This window comes from Eurosta solidaginis, chromosome 3 (genome assembly GCF_040869045.1).
Source record: "Eurosta solidaginis isolate ZX-2024a chromosome 3, ASM4086904v1, whole genome shotgun sequence".
Taxonomy (NCBI): Eukaryota; Metazoa; Arthropoda; class Insecta; order Diptera; family Tephritidae; genus Eurosta; species Eurosta solidaginis.
The window spans coordinates 232,612,867-232,626,793 of NC_090321.1; the positions used below are offsets into that span (position 1 = coordinate 232,612,867).

General features: G+C 36.2%; 1 protein-coding gene across 1 annotated transcript; it reads right to left on the reverse strand.

The window, feature by feature from the left end:
* Positions 1–7,417: 7,417 nt before the first annotated feature.
* Positions 7,418–9,245, reverse strand: ND-B14.7 (NADH dehydrogenase (ubiquinone) B14.7 subunit). Its single transcript, XM_067778077.1, has 4 exons — positions 9,133–9,245; positions 7,940–8,208; positions 7,758–7,852; positions 7,418–7,690 (listed from the first exon to the last, which is right to left on the reverse strand). Exons 2-4 carry the CDS (start codon positions 8,197–8,199, stop codon positions 7,545–7,547), a joined length of 501 nt encoding a protein of 166 aa, XP_067634178.1. The 5' UTR covers positions 8,200–8,208; positions 9,133–9,245; the 3' UTR covers positions 7,418–7,544.
* Between the last annotated feature and the right edge of the window lie 4,682 nt (positions 9,246–13,927).

A 13,927-nucleotide genomic window follows, 5' to 3' on the forward strand; every position in this document is an offset into this window, starting at 1 on the left:
TACTAAACGTCCAAAAGGCATAACAGCTAAACTCAACAATGCAGTCAAAGTTTAGGTGTTAAAATAACTTAAGTTTGTACGGCAGCCATAGTTTTCCACCATTCCACATTTTACTGGAGGTTTTAGGACTTAACGTCACATAGCTCCTTACCAATTTTAATTATCCTACCATTACGACATCCAGATATATGCAGTATAATATATTCCATTTGTATGGGAGGTGCCACGCCCCCTTTTTTCAATTCCATATTTTCTTGGGTGGTGTTAAGGATTGACCTCAAATAACTCCTTACTGAATTTCAATGTTCTGGCATGTATACCTTCAAAGTTATGCAGTACCAAAAATTCCATTTGAATGGGTGGTTCCACGCCCCCTTTTTCCCAATTACGCCTTTTCTTGGTGGTGTTAGGGATTGACCTCATATAACTCCTTACTGAATTTCAATGTTCTGGCATGTATACCTTCAAAGTTATGCATTACTAAAGATTCCATTTGTATGGGAGGTGCCACTCCCCCTTTCTCCAAATTCCGCATTTTCTTGGTGGTGTTAGGGATTGTTCTCATATAACTCCTCATTGAATTTCAATGTTCTGGCATGTATACCTTCAAAGGTATGCAGTACCAAATATTCCATTTGTATGGGAGGTGCCACGCCATTTTATATATCGAAATTATTTTTAGCCTAAAACCTTCCCGTTGATCGAAGGAACCCATAACCAAAATTTGGTGATGATTGATGTGTGGTAAATACGTTTCCATATGAAACACACACACACAGAATTTGATTTATATATATATATGGCTAAACCGATTTGAGATTTCAAAATCAACTAACCATCGTCTCTCCTTCCTGTATCTTTCCTAAAAATTTCATGGCAATCTGTCGAGCCGTTCTCGAGTTATGGAGTGATAATCAAAATATACACTTCTTTTTATATATATATAGAAATAGATATCAGCACTGACCGATTTTGGCTACTAACCAATTTTCATGTCGTCAAAAAGGTACGAAAAATACTTCAAATTTGCTTCAGCTTGTAAAATGGGCATCTCAAACTTGATAATTACAAAATTGAAGAAGATGGTGTAGATGTGAGGTATTTTTCGTACCTTTTTTATGATATGAAAATTGGTTCGTAGCCAAAATCGGTCAGTAAAATATGGTTGTATATTCAAGCTTTAAACACATACAGCATTAAGAAACAAATTTTTCCGATAACTATTTCCCAACAATCGCCTAGCTTTTTTGAAAAACTCTTCTAGTACTTCGTTTACAGAAAGTGGTGTATCAATATGGATATTCAATGAAGCGAGTCCATGCAAACGTTCTTGACTGATTGTACTCCGCAAATATGATTTTAACCTTTTGAGGCAGAAAATGTGCGTTCTGGTGTTGCTGTCGAAACTGGCAGAACGGCTATAATGCACAATATCTTATTTACATGTTCGAAAATAAGATAAATAAGAAATATAGCATACAAATTTTGTAGGTAATCATCAAAATTATACCCACCTCAAGTGCATCAAACACGTTTTTAAAATTCCGACCATCGACTAGCCTTTTCCACATTTTGACTTCCATCGCAAACTCGGTTTTGGAACAATTCACAACACTTTCATAAAATGCATGCAGTTTATTGCATTTTTCAGCGTTGTATTCATTTTTGGGGAACAACACATCGAAATTTTGAAAATTACTTGGTGTTTCATGTAACGGCTCTTGACATGAGTTATGAATGCATCAAGGAATGGAATACATAATACGATTCTATTATAATCTTCGACGCTCTCACTATCAACGTTGCATATATTTAATTGATGTTTACTGATGGGTGGTTTTTTGTGTAGCGCAACTCTCTCAAGGGGTTGCCAGCGCATTATATAGCTTATCCAAACCAATTGTCAACCTCAACTACCCGTGGCGAATCCTGTTTCATTAACAGCCGAGGCTCTGGCGACACCGAACTCCTGATGGATCAAGGGGGTAGTGAGGGCGGTATGGCCTAGAAGGTTTCATGTGGTCATAACAAATCGTTTCCCGAGATGGTCGGGCTGGTACTTTTATTGTGCTTGTTACCGGAACGTACCGGATCTGCATCCGGCAAAGGACCAGCAACATCGATAACACTTCCCAAGGCCTTCGGGGATATTATCGCTACAACAACAATAGCAACGTTTGCAATTGCACCCTAGAAATAGCAACTTGAAGCTGAGAAGCTTGTGCTGAAGTTTTGTCGTTTTTCCCTTCTGCTATCTCTTCAAAGGCTTCTAATATTGCTGGCTGAAGTTCAATGTAAGTGGATACCGCTTCATGGCATTGGCCCATCTTGTTGGGCAGACGCTTTGCAATTTTTGTCTTCGACTTTCTTTTTATACCCAGCTGTACTTGTACACAGGGTATTATAACATTGATTGGATAACGGTTGGTTGTACAGGTATAAAGTAATCGAGATAGATATACGACTTCCATATATCAAAATCATCAGTATCGAAAAAAAATTTGATTGAGCCGTCCGTCCGTTAACACGATAACTTGAGTAAATATTGAGATATCTTCACCAAATTTGGTACACGAGCTTATCTGGACCCAGAATAAATTGGTATTGAAAATGAGCGAAATTGGATGATAACCACGCCCACTTTTATATATATAACATTTTGGAAAGCACAAAAAACCTGATTACTTAGTAAATAATACACCTAGAATGTTGAAATTTGAGATGTGGACTGATATTGAGACTCTTGATAAAAATTTGAAAACAAATGGGCGTGGCACAGCTCACTTGTGATAAAATCAATTTTACAAATATTATTAATCATAAATCAAAAATCGTTAAACCTATCGTAACAACATTCGGCAGAGAGGTTGCATTTACTATAAGGAATGCTTTGAAGAAAAATTAACGAAATCGGTTAAGGACCACGCCCACTTTTATATATAAGGTTTTTAAAAGGGTCGTGGAAGAATATAATAAGCTATATTTTTGCAAAAAGAGCTTTATATCAATGGTATTTCATTTCCCAAGTGGATTTATAACAATAAATAGGAAAAACTTCAAATTTTAAAAAATGGGCCTGGCACCGCCCCTATAATGACTAAGCAATTTTCGATGTTTCGGGAGCCATAGCTCGAAGAAAAATTATTTCAGAATAGAACCATATGTATATGTATTATTGCGCAGCCTTGTAACACTATTAAGCACACAAAACAAACAACAACAGCATTTCAAGTGTACAGCTGGGCAGGGCCGTAGAGAGAAAATCCGGGCCCGAAACTAAACAATTTACGGGCCCCCTATAAAAAATCCACTAATACATTTGATTAACTTGAATTAATGACGTCTCATTCATGAATCATTATTGATGGATTACATCAAACAAAATGTTTGCCACATCAACTAAATGATTTTTGGACTGAGCTGACAATAAAATTAACACAGAATATTTACTATTTATACTATGTTATTGTAACGTAGAAATAAAATTCTCTTTTAACAGCCACATATTGTTTCAAATATGTTATTGTTTTCTAGTTATTTGGTAACATTTTAATACCTTTCTGATAAATTTAATGATCATTATAAATTTTAGTTATTCAATATGGAAAGTTCGGATATCAAAGAGTATATTTACTTGCTTTTTTCGCTGCAAATTTTTTATAATAATATCAAAATTTAACTGTCTTGCTAAAATGGATTCAGCACTTGAGATGAACAGGATCTATGAAAGTTTTTAATTCTTGAAGGGACACTGAAGGAACGTTCTGCATTAGCTACAGTGACAGGTATAGTGCAAAAGATATGTAAAGCAACACAAATGTTGGGGAAAATTGTATACAGATTTTGAATATATGTAGATGGCATTTAGCAATTCCAATGGTGACAGACCTGTATCAAAATTTGCTTCGTAAATGTGTTTCAAGTGAATTATTTCACATTCTAAGCTTTGAGAAATGTCCGACTTGTATTTTTCGACAAATTTTGCTGCGCTCGCCCGAACCGTAGTTTCATCCATGTCTTCAAATTGCCACACAAAGGAAAACGTCTAGCTCAAATTTCTTATAGCTGGAAATCGTTCAGTAATGCCAGTGATTACCGAATCAACGATCATCAGGAATGTATTGTTTTTAAAATAAGAGTCTGAATAATCCGTAATCATCTCATTTAAATTATCTTCAGAACGTCTTTTGGGTTTTCTCTTTCGAATGTCCAGAAACTTTGGCGAGATGTTCAATTGAATAGCAACTGTTTCGCATTCGTTTGAAATTGTTTCCCATTCGTTCCTGATCAACTGCAAATCAGTTAATAAGGCATCTAGATGTCGGACCTCAACATCTATGGTGGCGTATCTAGCTTGGAGGACCACGTTTCTTTCATTAATGGTAGTCAGTATTTTGAACAAAATTGAGGACTGCAAGATACATTCGAACTTGTTGATGTACTTGAGAATGCCGGTAACATCTCCGTATGCTTGCGCAGTCAAATTTGGCTTTTGGCTGAAAGGCTATGAAGAGAGATCTGTACATTTTTTTTGAGGATGTCCCATCGTTGTGCAGTGCTGCTGAAAATAGTAAAACATTTTTGTACAACTCCGAAGAAAGTGATTTCAGCCGCACAACATTCTGCAGCATCAACACCACATAAATTGAGACTGTGGGTTGCACAAGGCGAGTAATCAGCATTCGAGTTTTTGTCGAGAATGTGACGTAGTGCTCCGTTGTAAGCTCCTTTCATATTGTTGCCGTTATCGTACCCTTGTGCACGACAATCTTTTAATGGGATTTTCTGACCATTTTTTTGGTTACAATTCACGAAAGCCAAAAACCGTTCTTGAATTGTAAAATTTGTTGCTTTCGAATTGAAATGGAGTTAGCGCAAAATGAACGTAGTCAACGTGACTAGCATCAAGGCATAGCATCAACGAAAATAGCAAAATGCTTGGCTTTCTTGCCTTGATCTAATATATTTTCCCTCACATGCTTTGCACAAATTTCTCTAAACTCATTCTGAATGTTTGGGGAAAGATAGTGAACTTGGAAACGTTTGTGCTGCTGTTACGGAATCCTAACTTTCTCCAAATGATCTCTAAGTATCGGATCATAATGGCTTATGAGATCTTAGATGCCCAAAAAATGTCCATCGTTTCGTTCACCAAGATATATACCTTCGCCTTTGAAAGCTAGGCCTCTTTCACCCAAAAATTAAATAGTGTCCAAAATTCTATATAAAATTTTCCACTTTTGAATTTCAGTGATTAGCTGTTCATTGATAAGTGTATCAATTGTAGCCTCCTTTTGAATTAGTTTTGTAAAGATCGCCATTGAATATAACATTTAATATGAACTTGAGTATTTTCGTGTGATGGCAGTTTATCGTATAACTTCTTCCATACCTGGAATTTCGAATATCCTCACAACAAATTTTAGGTCGATTTAAAGTATTGGTGCTTAACAGACGACATGGTAGCCAATACTACTGGCACTGCACACCAACCAGTCACGCTCCACTTTCTCTCCATTTGGCAAGATTCTGTTTAACAACGAGGTAGGAAATGCCTCGTCAAGATGATCACGTGGAAAAATAACAGAACACTTTTGATGACCTCGACGAATTATTTCATTGACTTCTTCAGATCGCAAAAACTCATTATTCACGGTACGATGTCGAAGTCGTTTAAATAATCTGAACTTTGATACAGAGTTGGGGATCCCCCATTCCCCCCCCCCCCCCTCTCGTCGGGCCTGCAGCTGGGTATGTAATATTCGGTTTCACCCGAACTTAGACTTCCTTACCTCTGGCATAATCGAATTTTTTTCTGGAGAACGTTTTGCCTTTTTGGCCATCGGTAAAAATCAAAATAAATGCACCCTGCCTACATCATGTTACAATCAAATATACGACATAAAATAATGAAGTAAACCCCCCAAAAGAAATTGAAAAAATCCGTAACGATTGTTCGTTATCTCTGTATCTGCAGGGCCTACCAAAAAGTGTTGTATGCACGGTTAATAGCAAATTTTATTACCTTTTAAAAGCTTCAAACCGTTTTGCTCAATTCGTTCTTGAGATATATATGATTAAGTGGACCCAATGTTTTTTTTTTTTTTTTTTAACGGTAATTCGTAAATATCTCAAAAACTTTACCATAGAATTAGAAATAACCTTGATTTTCGGAATCAGGGGGTGATTTTACATAGGAATTTCATAACGACGTATCTGGTGCAGAAAATGGAATTTGTGATCCAGTGTACTCAGCGTGCTTTGCACACAAAGTATATTAACTTTGATTGGATAAAGGTTGGTTGTGCAGATATAAAGGAATCGAGATAGATATAGACTTCCATATATGTTGTTGTTGTTGTTGTTGTATCGATGTGATGGTCCTTTGCCGGATACAAATCCGGTACGCTCCGGTACCATAGCATCATTAAGGTGCTAGCCCGACCATCTCGGGAACGATTTATGTGGCCACATTAAACATTATCAAAATCATCAGTATTGAAAGAAAATTTGATTGAACCATGTCCGCCCATCTATCTGTCCATCCGTCCGTTAACACGATAACTTGAGTAAATATTGAGTATCTTCACTAAGTTTGGTACACGAGCTTATCTGGGCCCATAATAGAATAGATTGGTATTACATATATAACATTTTGGAAAACACATAAAAACCTGATTATTTATTAATAATGCACCTAGAATGTTGAACTTTGACGTGTGGACTGATATTGACTCTTTTTTTTAGATTGGCGTGGCACCGCCCACTTGTGATAAAATCAATTTTACAAATATTATTAATCATAAATCAAAAATCGGTTAACCTATCGTAACAAAATTCGGCAGAGAGGTTGCCTTTACTATAAGGAATGATTTGAAGAAAAATTTCCGAAATCGGTTACGGACCACGCCCACTTTTATATAAAAGATTTTTAAAAGGGTTGTAGACGAAAATAATAAGCTATGTCTTAGCGAAAAAGAGATTTGTATCAATAGAAATTTACTTTCTGAATTGAATTATAACATTAAATTGGAAAACACTAAAATTTTTTAAAATGTGTGTGGCACCGCCCCTTTTATGACTAAGCAATTTTCTATGTTTCGAGAGCCATAACTGGAAGAAAAATTAACGGATCGTAATAAAATTGGGTACACAAATTTTCCTTATAGCAGAAAATATTTCTAGTAAAAATGGCGGGATTGGTTAAAGACCACGGCAACTTAGATATTAAACAAGTTTAATAGGGTCGTAGACTAGAATAATAAGCCATAACTTAGCAAAAAATAGTTTTGAATCAATGATATTTCACTTATCAAGTTTTATTGTAAGAGGAAATGGAGAGACATTTTTTCTTAAGGGGCGGTGCTACGTGTTATGTAGAAAAGTAATTTATCTGAAATGAAATGTACAATTAAAGTTCACGCTGAGTATATAATGTTCGGTTACACCCGAACTTAGACACCTTTACTTGTTTCAAACTATATTTATTTACACCGTATGTATATCTTTTATGTTTCTTATGTTTGATTTTGTATATTATCTTTTCATTTTGCAGCAACGCGATCTTTTGGATCCTTCATCAATGTAAAATCATGCTCCTCAATAAATAAATTGCCTGATCTATGAACAACATTAGGGAAAAATTCCCAGCCTTCTTGCTTTGAAAGCTTTTTTACTCCTCCAGCAATACCTACATTAACATAACATAAAGTTTAATATCTGTACAGTGCAATAAAGCAAGCTATAAACATATTTACCTAAGAAAAGACCGACAACTAGACCGCTAACGTGATTTTTTTGCCACGCACCATATACCCCGCCGGCGGCAAACCCACCAAGAAAATAATTAAATCTAAAATTATTAGAAGGAAGAAGGCATGTAATATTGAATGCAAATATATAAAAGCACTTATATATTCGATAAGTTTTATTCACTTACTTATCATCTTTGCCTCGTATGTTCGTTGATGCGTAAGTGGTCAGTGTAAACGCAGAAGCCATACCCATCATTGGTCCTATTATGTAAGCAATACGTCCTAATGTCGGCAGATAGCCTTTTGGCTTGGAATACATCAGCACATCAGCTACAGAATAAAACAGACCGGTTACCGCAGCATATTTATTGGTGGCAACCATCTTTCCAAAAATATCTTGTCCCTCTGGATGGTTGTAGTATTGAAATGATTTTAACATTGACATTGTGATAATCTAAATAAAATAAATAAAATCGATTATTTTTATATGATACACATACTCAACACAAACATTTCTGAAACAATTACAACAAGAAATAAATTTTCTAGCCGAAGCAGATAAAAATTTAACTACGAAAGGTGTCTGCTATGTCGTTTCGCACGACAGCCGGCTTAACCAGCTGGTCGAGACATGTGCCACTCAAGACGTCACAATAATAACAGCGAGCTGTGGCAGTGGACGAGTCTTAGCATCAAGTAACCAGGCGATTGCGTAAAGAGGATATTAAGCTGCATGCCCTAATTCTGCGTCCCCGAAGGTACAAAGAACAAATTGGAAGGTTGCAGAACAAAAATTTATCTAGCACACGCTCTGTCGTAAAAAGATGTAAACCAATTAAAGACAACGCAGGCGACACAAACCACTTTTTCTCCTACAGGTTAATACCAGGCGATATGTTAACTAATGGTGTATTCTTTTCTTGAATCAGTGGAAAATATTTTGTGTGGCACACACAATCTCACGAAAGGGCTGAAAAGAACCAACAGAGCGACATTTTTTTCAAAAATGAAAACGCCATAGCTCTGTTTATATATATACTACATGTCCATCAGCTGTAATAGAATGGATTGGATGAAAACTGTTCGACTTGTTGATTGTGTTTGCGCTGCCAGAGCGATAGCCATTGGCCAAATACCTTTCCGTTAAGTTAGCTCCTGAAGCCAGACTACGTTATCCATATTGGTCAACCAAAGTAGATGATCCAACAACTCTATTTGTTAAATGAGAAACCCCCTTTTGTGGTGTCATTTTTAACTCTTTTACAAAGGTGTCGTCTCCTTCATGATGTCAGGCAAATCTTCGCATCACCACCATCTTTATTCCTGCATTTAGCGTTCTATAATGTTGTATTTTTATCTAAATGTTTAATTTACTTACTTTTTACGTAATTTCACACACCAAAACACACCGGAGCTGCGGAAAAGTCAAAATTGTTAAAATAGCAGCTGATTTTTAAAAGTTAAGTTGGACAAACCATGGGACAAACTGTGAATACAGGGTACTGCCAACAATTTATTTTAAAATTATACTACAGTGATATCCAAACTACAGTGATATTCAAATTATCAAGAATTTGAACATTGGCCCCTATTATTAGACGAATTCGATTTTCGACTATGGTCAAAAGAACTGATCGAACGAATTTTCATTCGGTATTAGCTTTATTTCGTTGCTTACTATTACAATTAAAAAACTAGCTAGCTTACCGAATTGCATGGAAAGCAACAATAAAATGTAATCGAGTTGAGTTGGCTAAGCGGTTTCAAATGAAAGGTAAATGTCGACCTGATTAATAGTGTTGTATAGTGTTGCATATTCAAAAATAGGGCACTATTGTGAACGAGCGAATGAAATGAACATACGAATGTGCAGATAAACAAAAATAACAAAATAAAAGCGTGGCGGCAGGGTGACATACATATAAACAAACACGCATTTCATGTATGCTGTTTTTGTAATTCCCTGGTTGAGTGTCAAAAACATACTGCGCTAGAAGTAGAAATGTCATAGCAGCAAAAAGTATCAATTAGCTGATAATCTTCCGCCATCTGTATGGTTTGCCATAATGAAACTGTTTAGCTAGTTGAAGCGTTTTTTCAAGCTCGCTTGCAAAAAAAGCAACTATTTGCCTTATTTCAGTGAGTTTACAGCTACGGCTCACGCTCAACTCTCACGGAAATGCTCTGGATCATTGAGAGGCTTGAGAAGCAGATGTCGTGAAATTTTCGCACACGTGAAATGTGATAGGCAGATGTCGCCGCTGTTTTTCATTTAACTCTTACGGCGAAAGGCTAAGCAGCGACATCTATTTTTGAAAACGTAGGTTTATTAAAGGCCGCGTTGCCAACCTAAAAAGAAGTAATTAACAAATTATCTGGCTCACAAATTGAACCAGACTTCTATCTGGATTTATCTGGCTCAAATCGTTGTTGTTGCATTTACATGCAAAGCTATTTATCTGGCTCAGGATTTTGCCACCGGATGACGGCAATTATGACACTCATTCGATAAAGACTAGTGTCATTGTTCGACAATTCGATAAATTCAACCGTCCAGAAAAGCACATTCCCGTCATCTGGCAAATAAAATAAAAGAAAAATTATTTATTATGAAGAAAAAGGATTAAGTACTGGAACTAGCCAGAAGTATAAAACGCTGAAATGAATTTCAATGCGCAATTGTAGCTTTCTAAAATTGCAATTTTCTGAACATCTTGTTACATGTGTTAAAAACTAAACTTCATAATGACCATAGAAGCGTTCATGGACTTGCTATCCAGCAAAGATGAATGGTCGCAACAATACACAAGAGCCAAGTCTATTCCAACCATTTGGAAATTGGCAACAATACTAAGATTTTGCGCTAGGGATTGCCTCAACTGAGCATCGGGTACGAGAATACACTCGGAATTTTTTCCATCTGATCCTTTCTGCAAGTTCCTATTGTTATAAACGGATTTTGTCCAATTTTCGAAACCAGTCTTCCAAGCAGTTGTTTTGTATTCACGACCTAGGACCTATATGTAGGGTTCTTAAATTATATTGACTCATTTATTTTTATTTAATTTTGTTATTATATTACTTTCAACTTTGTAATTTTAATATGATTTACAAAATTTTAATTTTCAACATTGATTTTTCTATTTTCAAAAATTTTCATTATTATTCAATTTTGCATCATGAAAATATAACATTTTCTTTTAAATAATTTTTGTGTGGATATTAATTTTAATAAAAATAAAGCCTCCTACACTATATACGATTAATACAAATAGTTTGAAATTACTATTAGGTAGCAAAAAAGTAGAAGATAAACACAAAAACTTACGTTTCACAATTTTCTTCTAATTCGATACAGCGTCGACAACAAATTTCTATTCGCTTCAAAATTAGATACACAACGAAAATTTCGACAGAGATTAGATGTCATAATACCAATTTCAAATTCGATTTTCGATGTTCGATAGCCAGCGAAGATCGAAAAATGCTCATAATAGAGGCCATTATTTTTGGCTCTAAAGCACCTAATTGGCCCAGAGCCTATTTGGGCTATGAACTTCTTAAAAAAAAGTTGCTTTTTCCTTCAAGCAACCTTGAAAAAATGTAAAACTATCTTAACAGTTTCATCATAGCGGAACCATAGAGGTGGTTGAAGGAAAGATAAAAGTCTAGATCAGGTGTCGCCTGCTAATACGTGTCCAAAACTATCGGGAGAGGTGTTAAACAACGCGTCTTTACATCGATATTAATAACTCGAAGACGGAAAAAAAAATTGTGGAATCCATTGTTCATATTGTAACGAATTTAGGGAAGCTTCGCTTATTTTACACCTTCTACTAAACTGTTGAATAAATAACTCCACTATTTAATAATGCAAAATGACCTTTATTATACTACTTTCAAAATAACACTTCTATTGCTCGCCAGATAGCGTCTTAAATCAAACTGATTGTCGTGCCTCTACTGTTGCTGCCTTTTATACTGTCTGGTTTTCTCGTTGCATATTTCTAGGCTTTTCTATTCTAGAATTTACTAGTTAGTTATCAGCTAAGAAATTACCAGCTATAACTACATTTATAGCTTCTCATATGCGCGTGTGTATGTGAGTCATATTTGCACAAATTATCTTCTTTTGTGAGCATCCCAGATAAGATATATGCATGTGTTTGTGCGTCTCTTCTCCGCTGCTTAGCATCGGCTTAGAGATGATAGTTTCCCTTAGTGTTGCTAATATTCGTCACACTGCCCTCCACCTAAGTCTTATCGTCCCGATCAGACAAATTTCCTGATCTAAACGCCGCTAGCATCTCCAAATGTACCACTCCTCTACTTCGTGGCTTCCCAATGGTTTGTATGCGGTAGATGGTGTCACTGATCTTCTTCACAACTTTGAACGGGCCTTTCCAACTGCTCCGAAATTTGGATGGAACACCTTTCTGCCGGTGAGGGTTGTATAACAGTACCAAATCTCCCTCCAAGAAACCTTCCCAATTATTGTTCTCATCGTACCTGCGTTTCATCTTACTACTCATTATCCTCGATCGTTCAACTATCTTCGTGAATTTCCCAGTTAACCCATTACAGTTTAACTACAGTATTCTGAAGTGCAACGGGGGAGACGTCGTCGCCCTGGGGGTAAGTGACGGGTGACTACGCCTGAGTTGAGGGAGGCCAGAACGGAAATGCTGTTGAGGCCAGGGGTACCCGGTGTAGAACATCTAGCCTGCAAACTTTCAACGATTTTTTCCATTTTGTATGCATTTTTTCATTTTCAAGGCTCCAAATCATTTTTTATGTATTTTTTTTCGTGTCATATGGCAAATGCAAAATTGGTAAATGCAGTTTTTTGAAAAAAAAATTTCCTATTTAGAAGAATTTTGGTCGAAAAATCGATTTTTTTTTTGCAGGCTCAAAAATTTTTTTTTTCGGTATGCGTAGTGGAACTTTTTTTCCTGAGCCCAAATCCTATCGAAAAATCGATGGCGCGATATAGGTTAACTTTCGTCCATACAAATCGACCCAGGTTACTTTATAGTCCTAGTTATAGGTTCATTCATAGCATAATTCGTTTTATGAGTTATTTCGATAAATAATCTATTATGCCGAAGATCACGCAGTGGAATACATGGAATGAACAAAGTAGATAAATCAGAGCAATTCGTGCTAAAGTTTATTACTTTATAGGCAAGCATGAGTGAGATACAAGTTCTTCTGTCATGCAAAGCCTGAAGACCAAGCAATTTGTGACTGCTGGTATATGATGGGAGGCCGTCTGGCCAGTGAAGCATACGTAAAGAAATTTTGTAAAAATTTTTGGAACTTTCTCAATTTTAAAGGAGTTAGATTCATAGAAAGGATTCCATATTATTGAGCAATATTTAATACCACATCTGACCAAGGATATATAAAGTGCCTTCAACGTCATAGGGTCCTTAAAGTCACTGGTGTTACGTCTACTGAACCAAAACATTGCAACAAATTTTGAAACAACGAAATCAATGTGACTAGAAAAAGAGAGTTTGGAGTCAAAAATTACACCCAAGTCTGATCTTGCTTTGCCCGGGGTGTGAACCTAGGGCATTCGGTGTGGTAGGCGGAGCACGCTACCATCACACCACGGTGGCCGCCAATAGTTAGAAATAGTTTGACAAATAAATAGTATTTTTTTGTGAAATATATAGTTTTAGTGTTATATTTCAATCATTAAAGAGGAGGAGTGATTGGGAAACATATTGAGTAAAAAGTGCTAAGTCAGGAGAAAAAATTTGTTTTGAGTGAGGAAATGGTGATAAGTCATAAAATAGCTGCTGGGTTAGCATACATGATTTTTATTTATCTTTTTCAAAGTTTCTACACTCAAAAGTATTGCAACTAAGGTATCCTCATTCACAGTTTTGAAAAAAAAAATGTATTTCAAAAATTATTCAGTTTTTTCGTCTCCTGTAAAATTCGTATAAAGTGACTTAACACATTTTCACATTAAGCTAACGATATTCTGTGCTGGCAAACGGGGCAAAAGGTTGTAGGGACTATGAGTATTTTCTACCCAATGCTAGTGCCGTAAAGAGGTGGAGGAAGACGTGGTCTGGGGCTAATGTTCGGCATTGCTACCGCCTTTACCACGGATATTTTAGTTATGAGTAGGAGCGGCCGTATAAGCTGGTGGCACCATG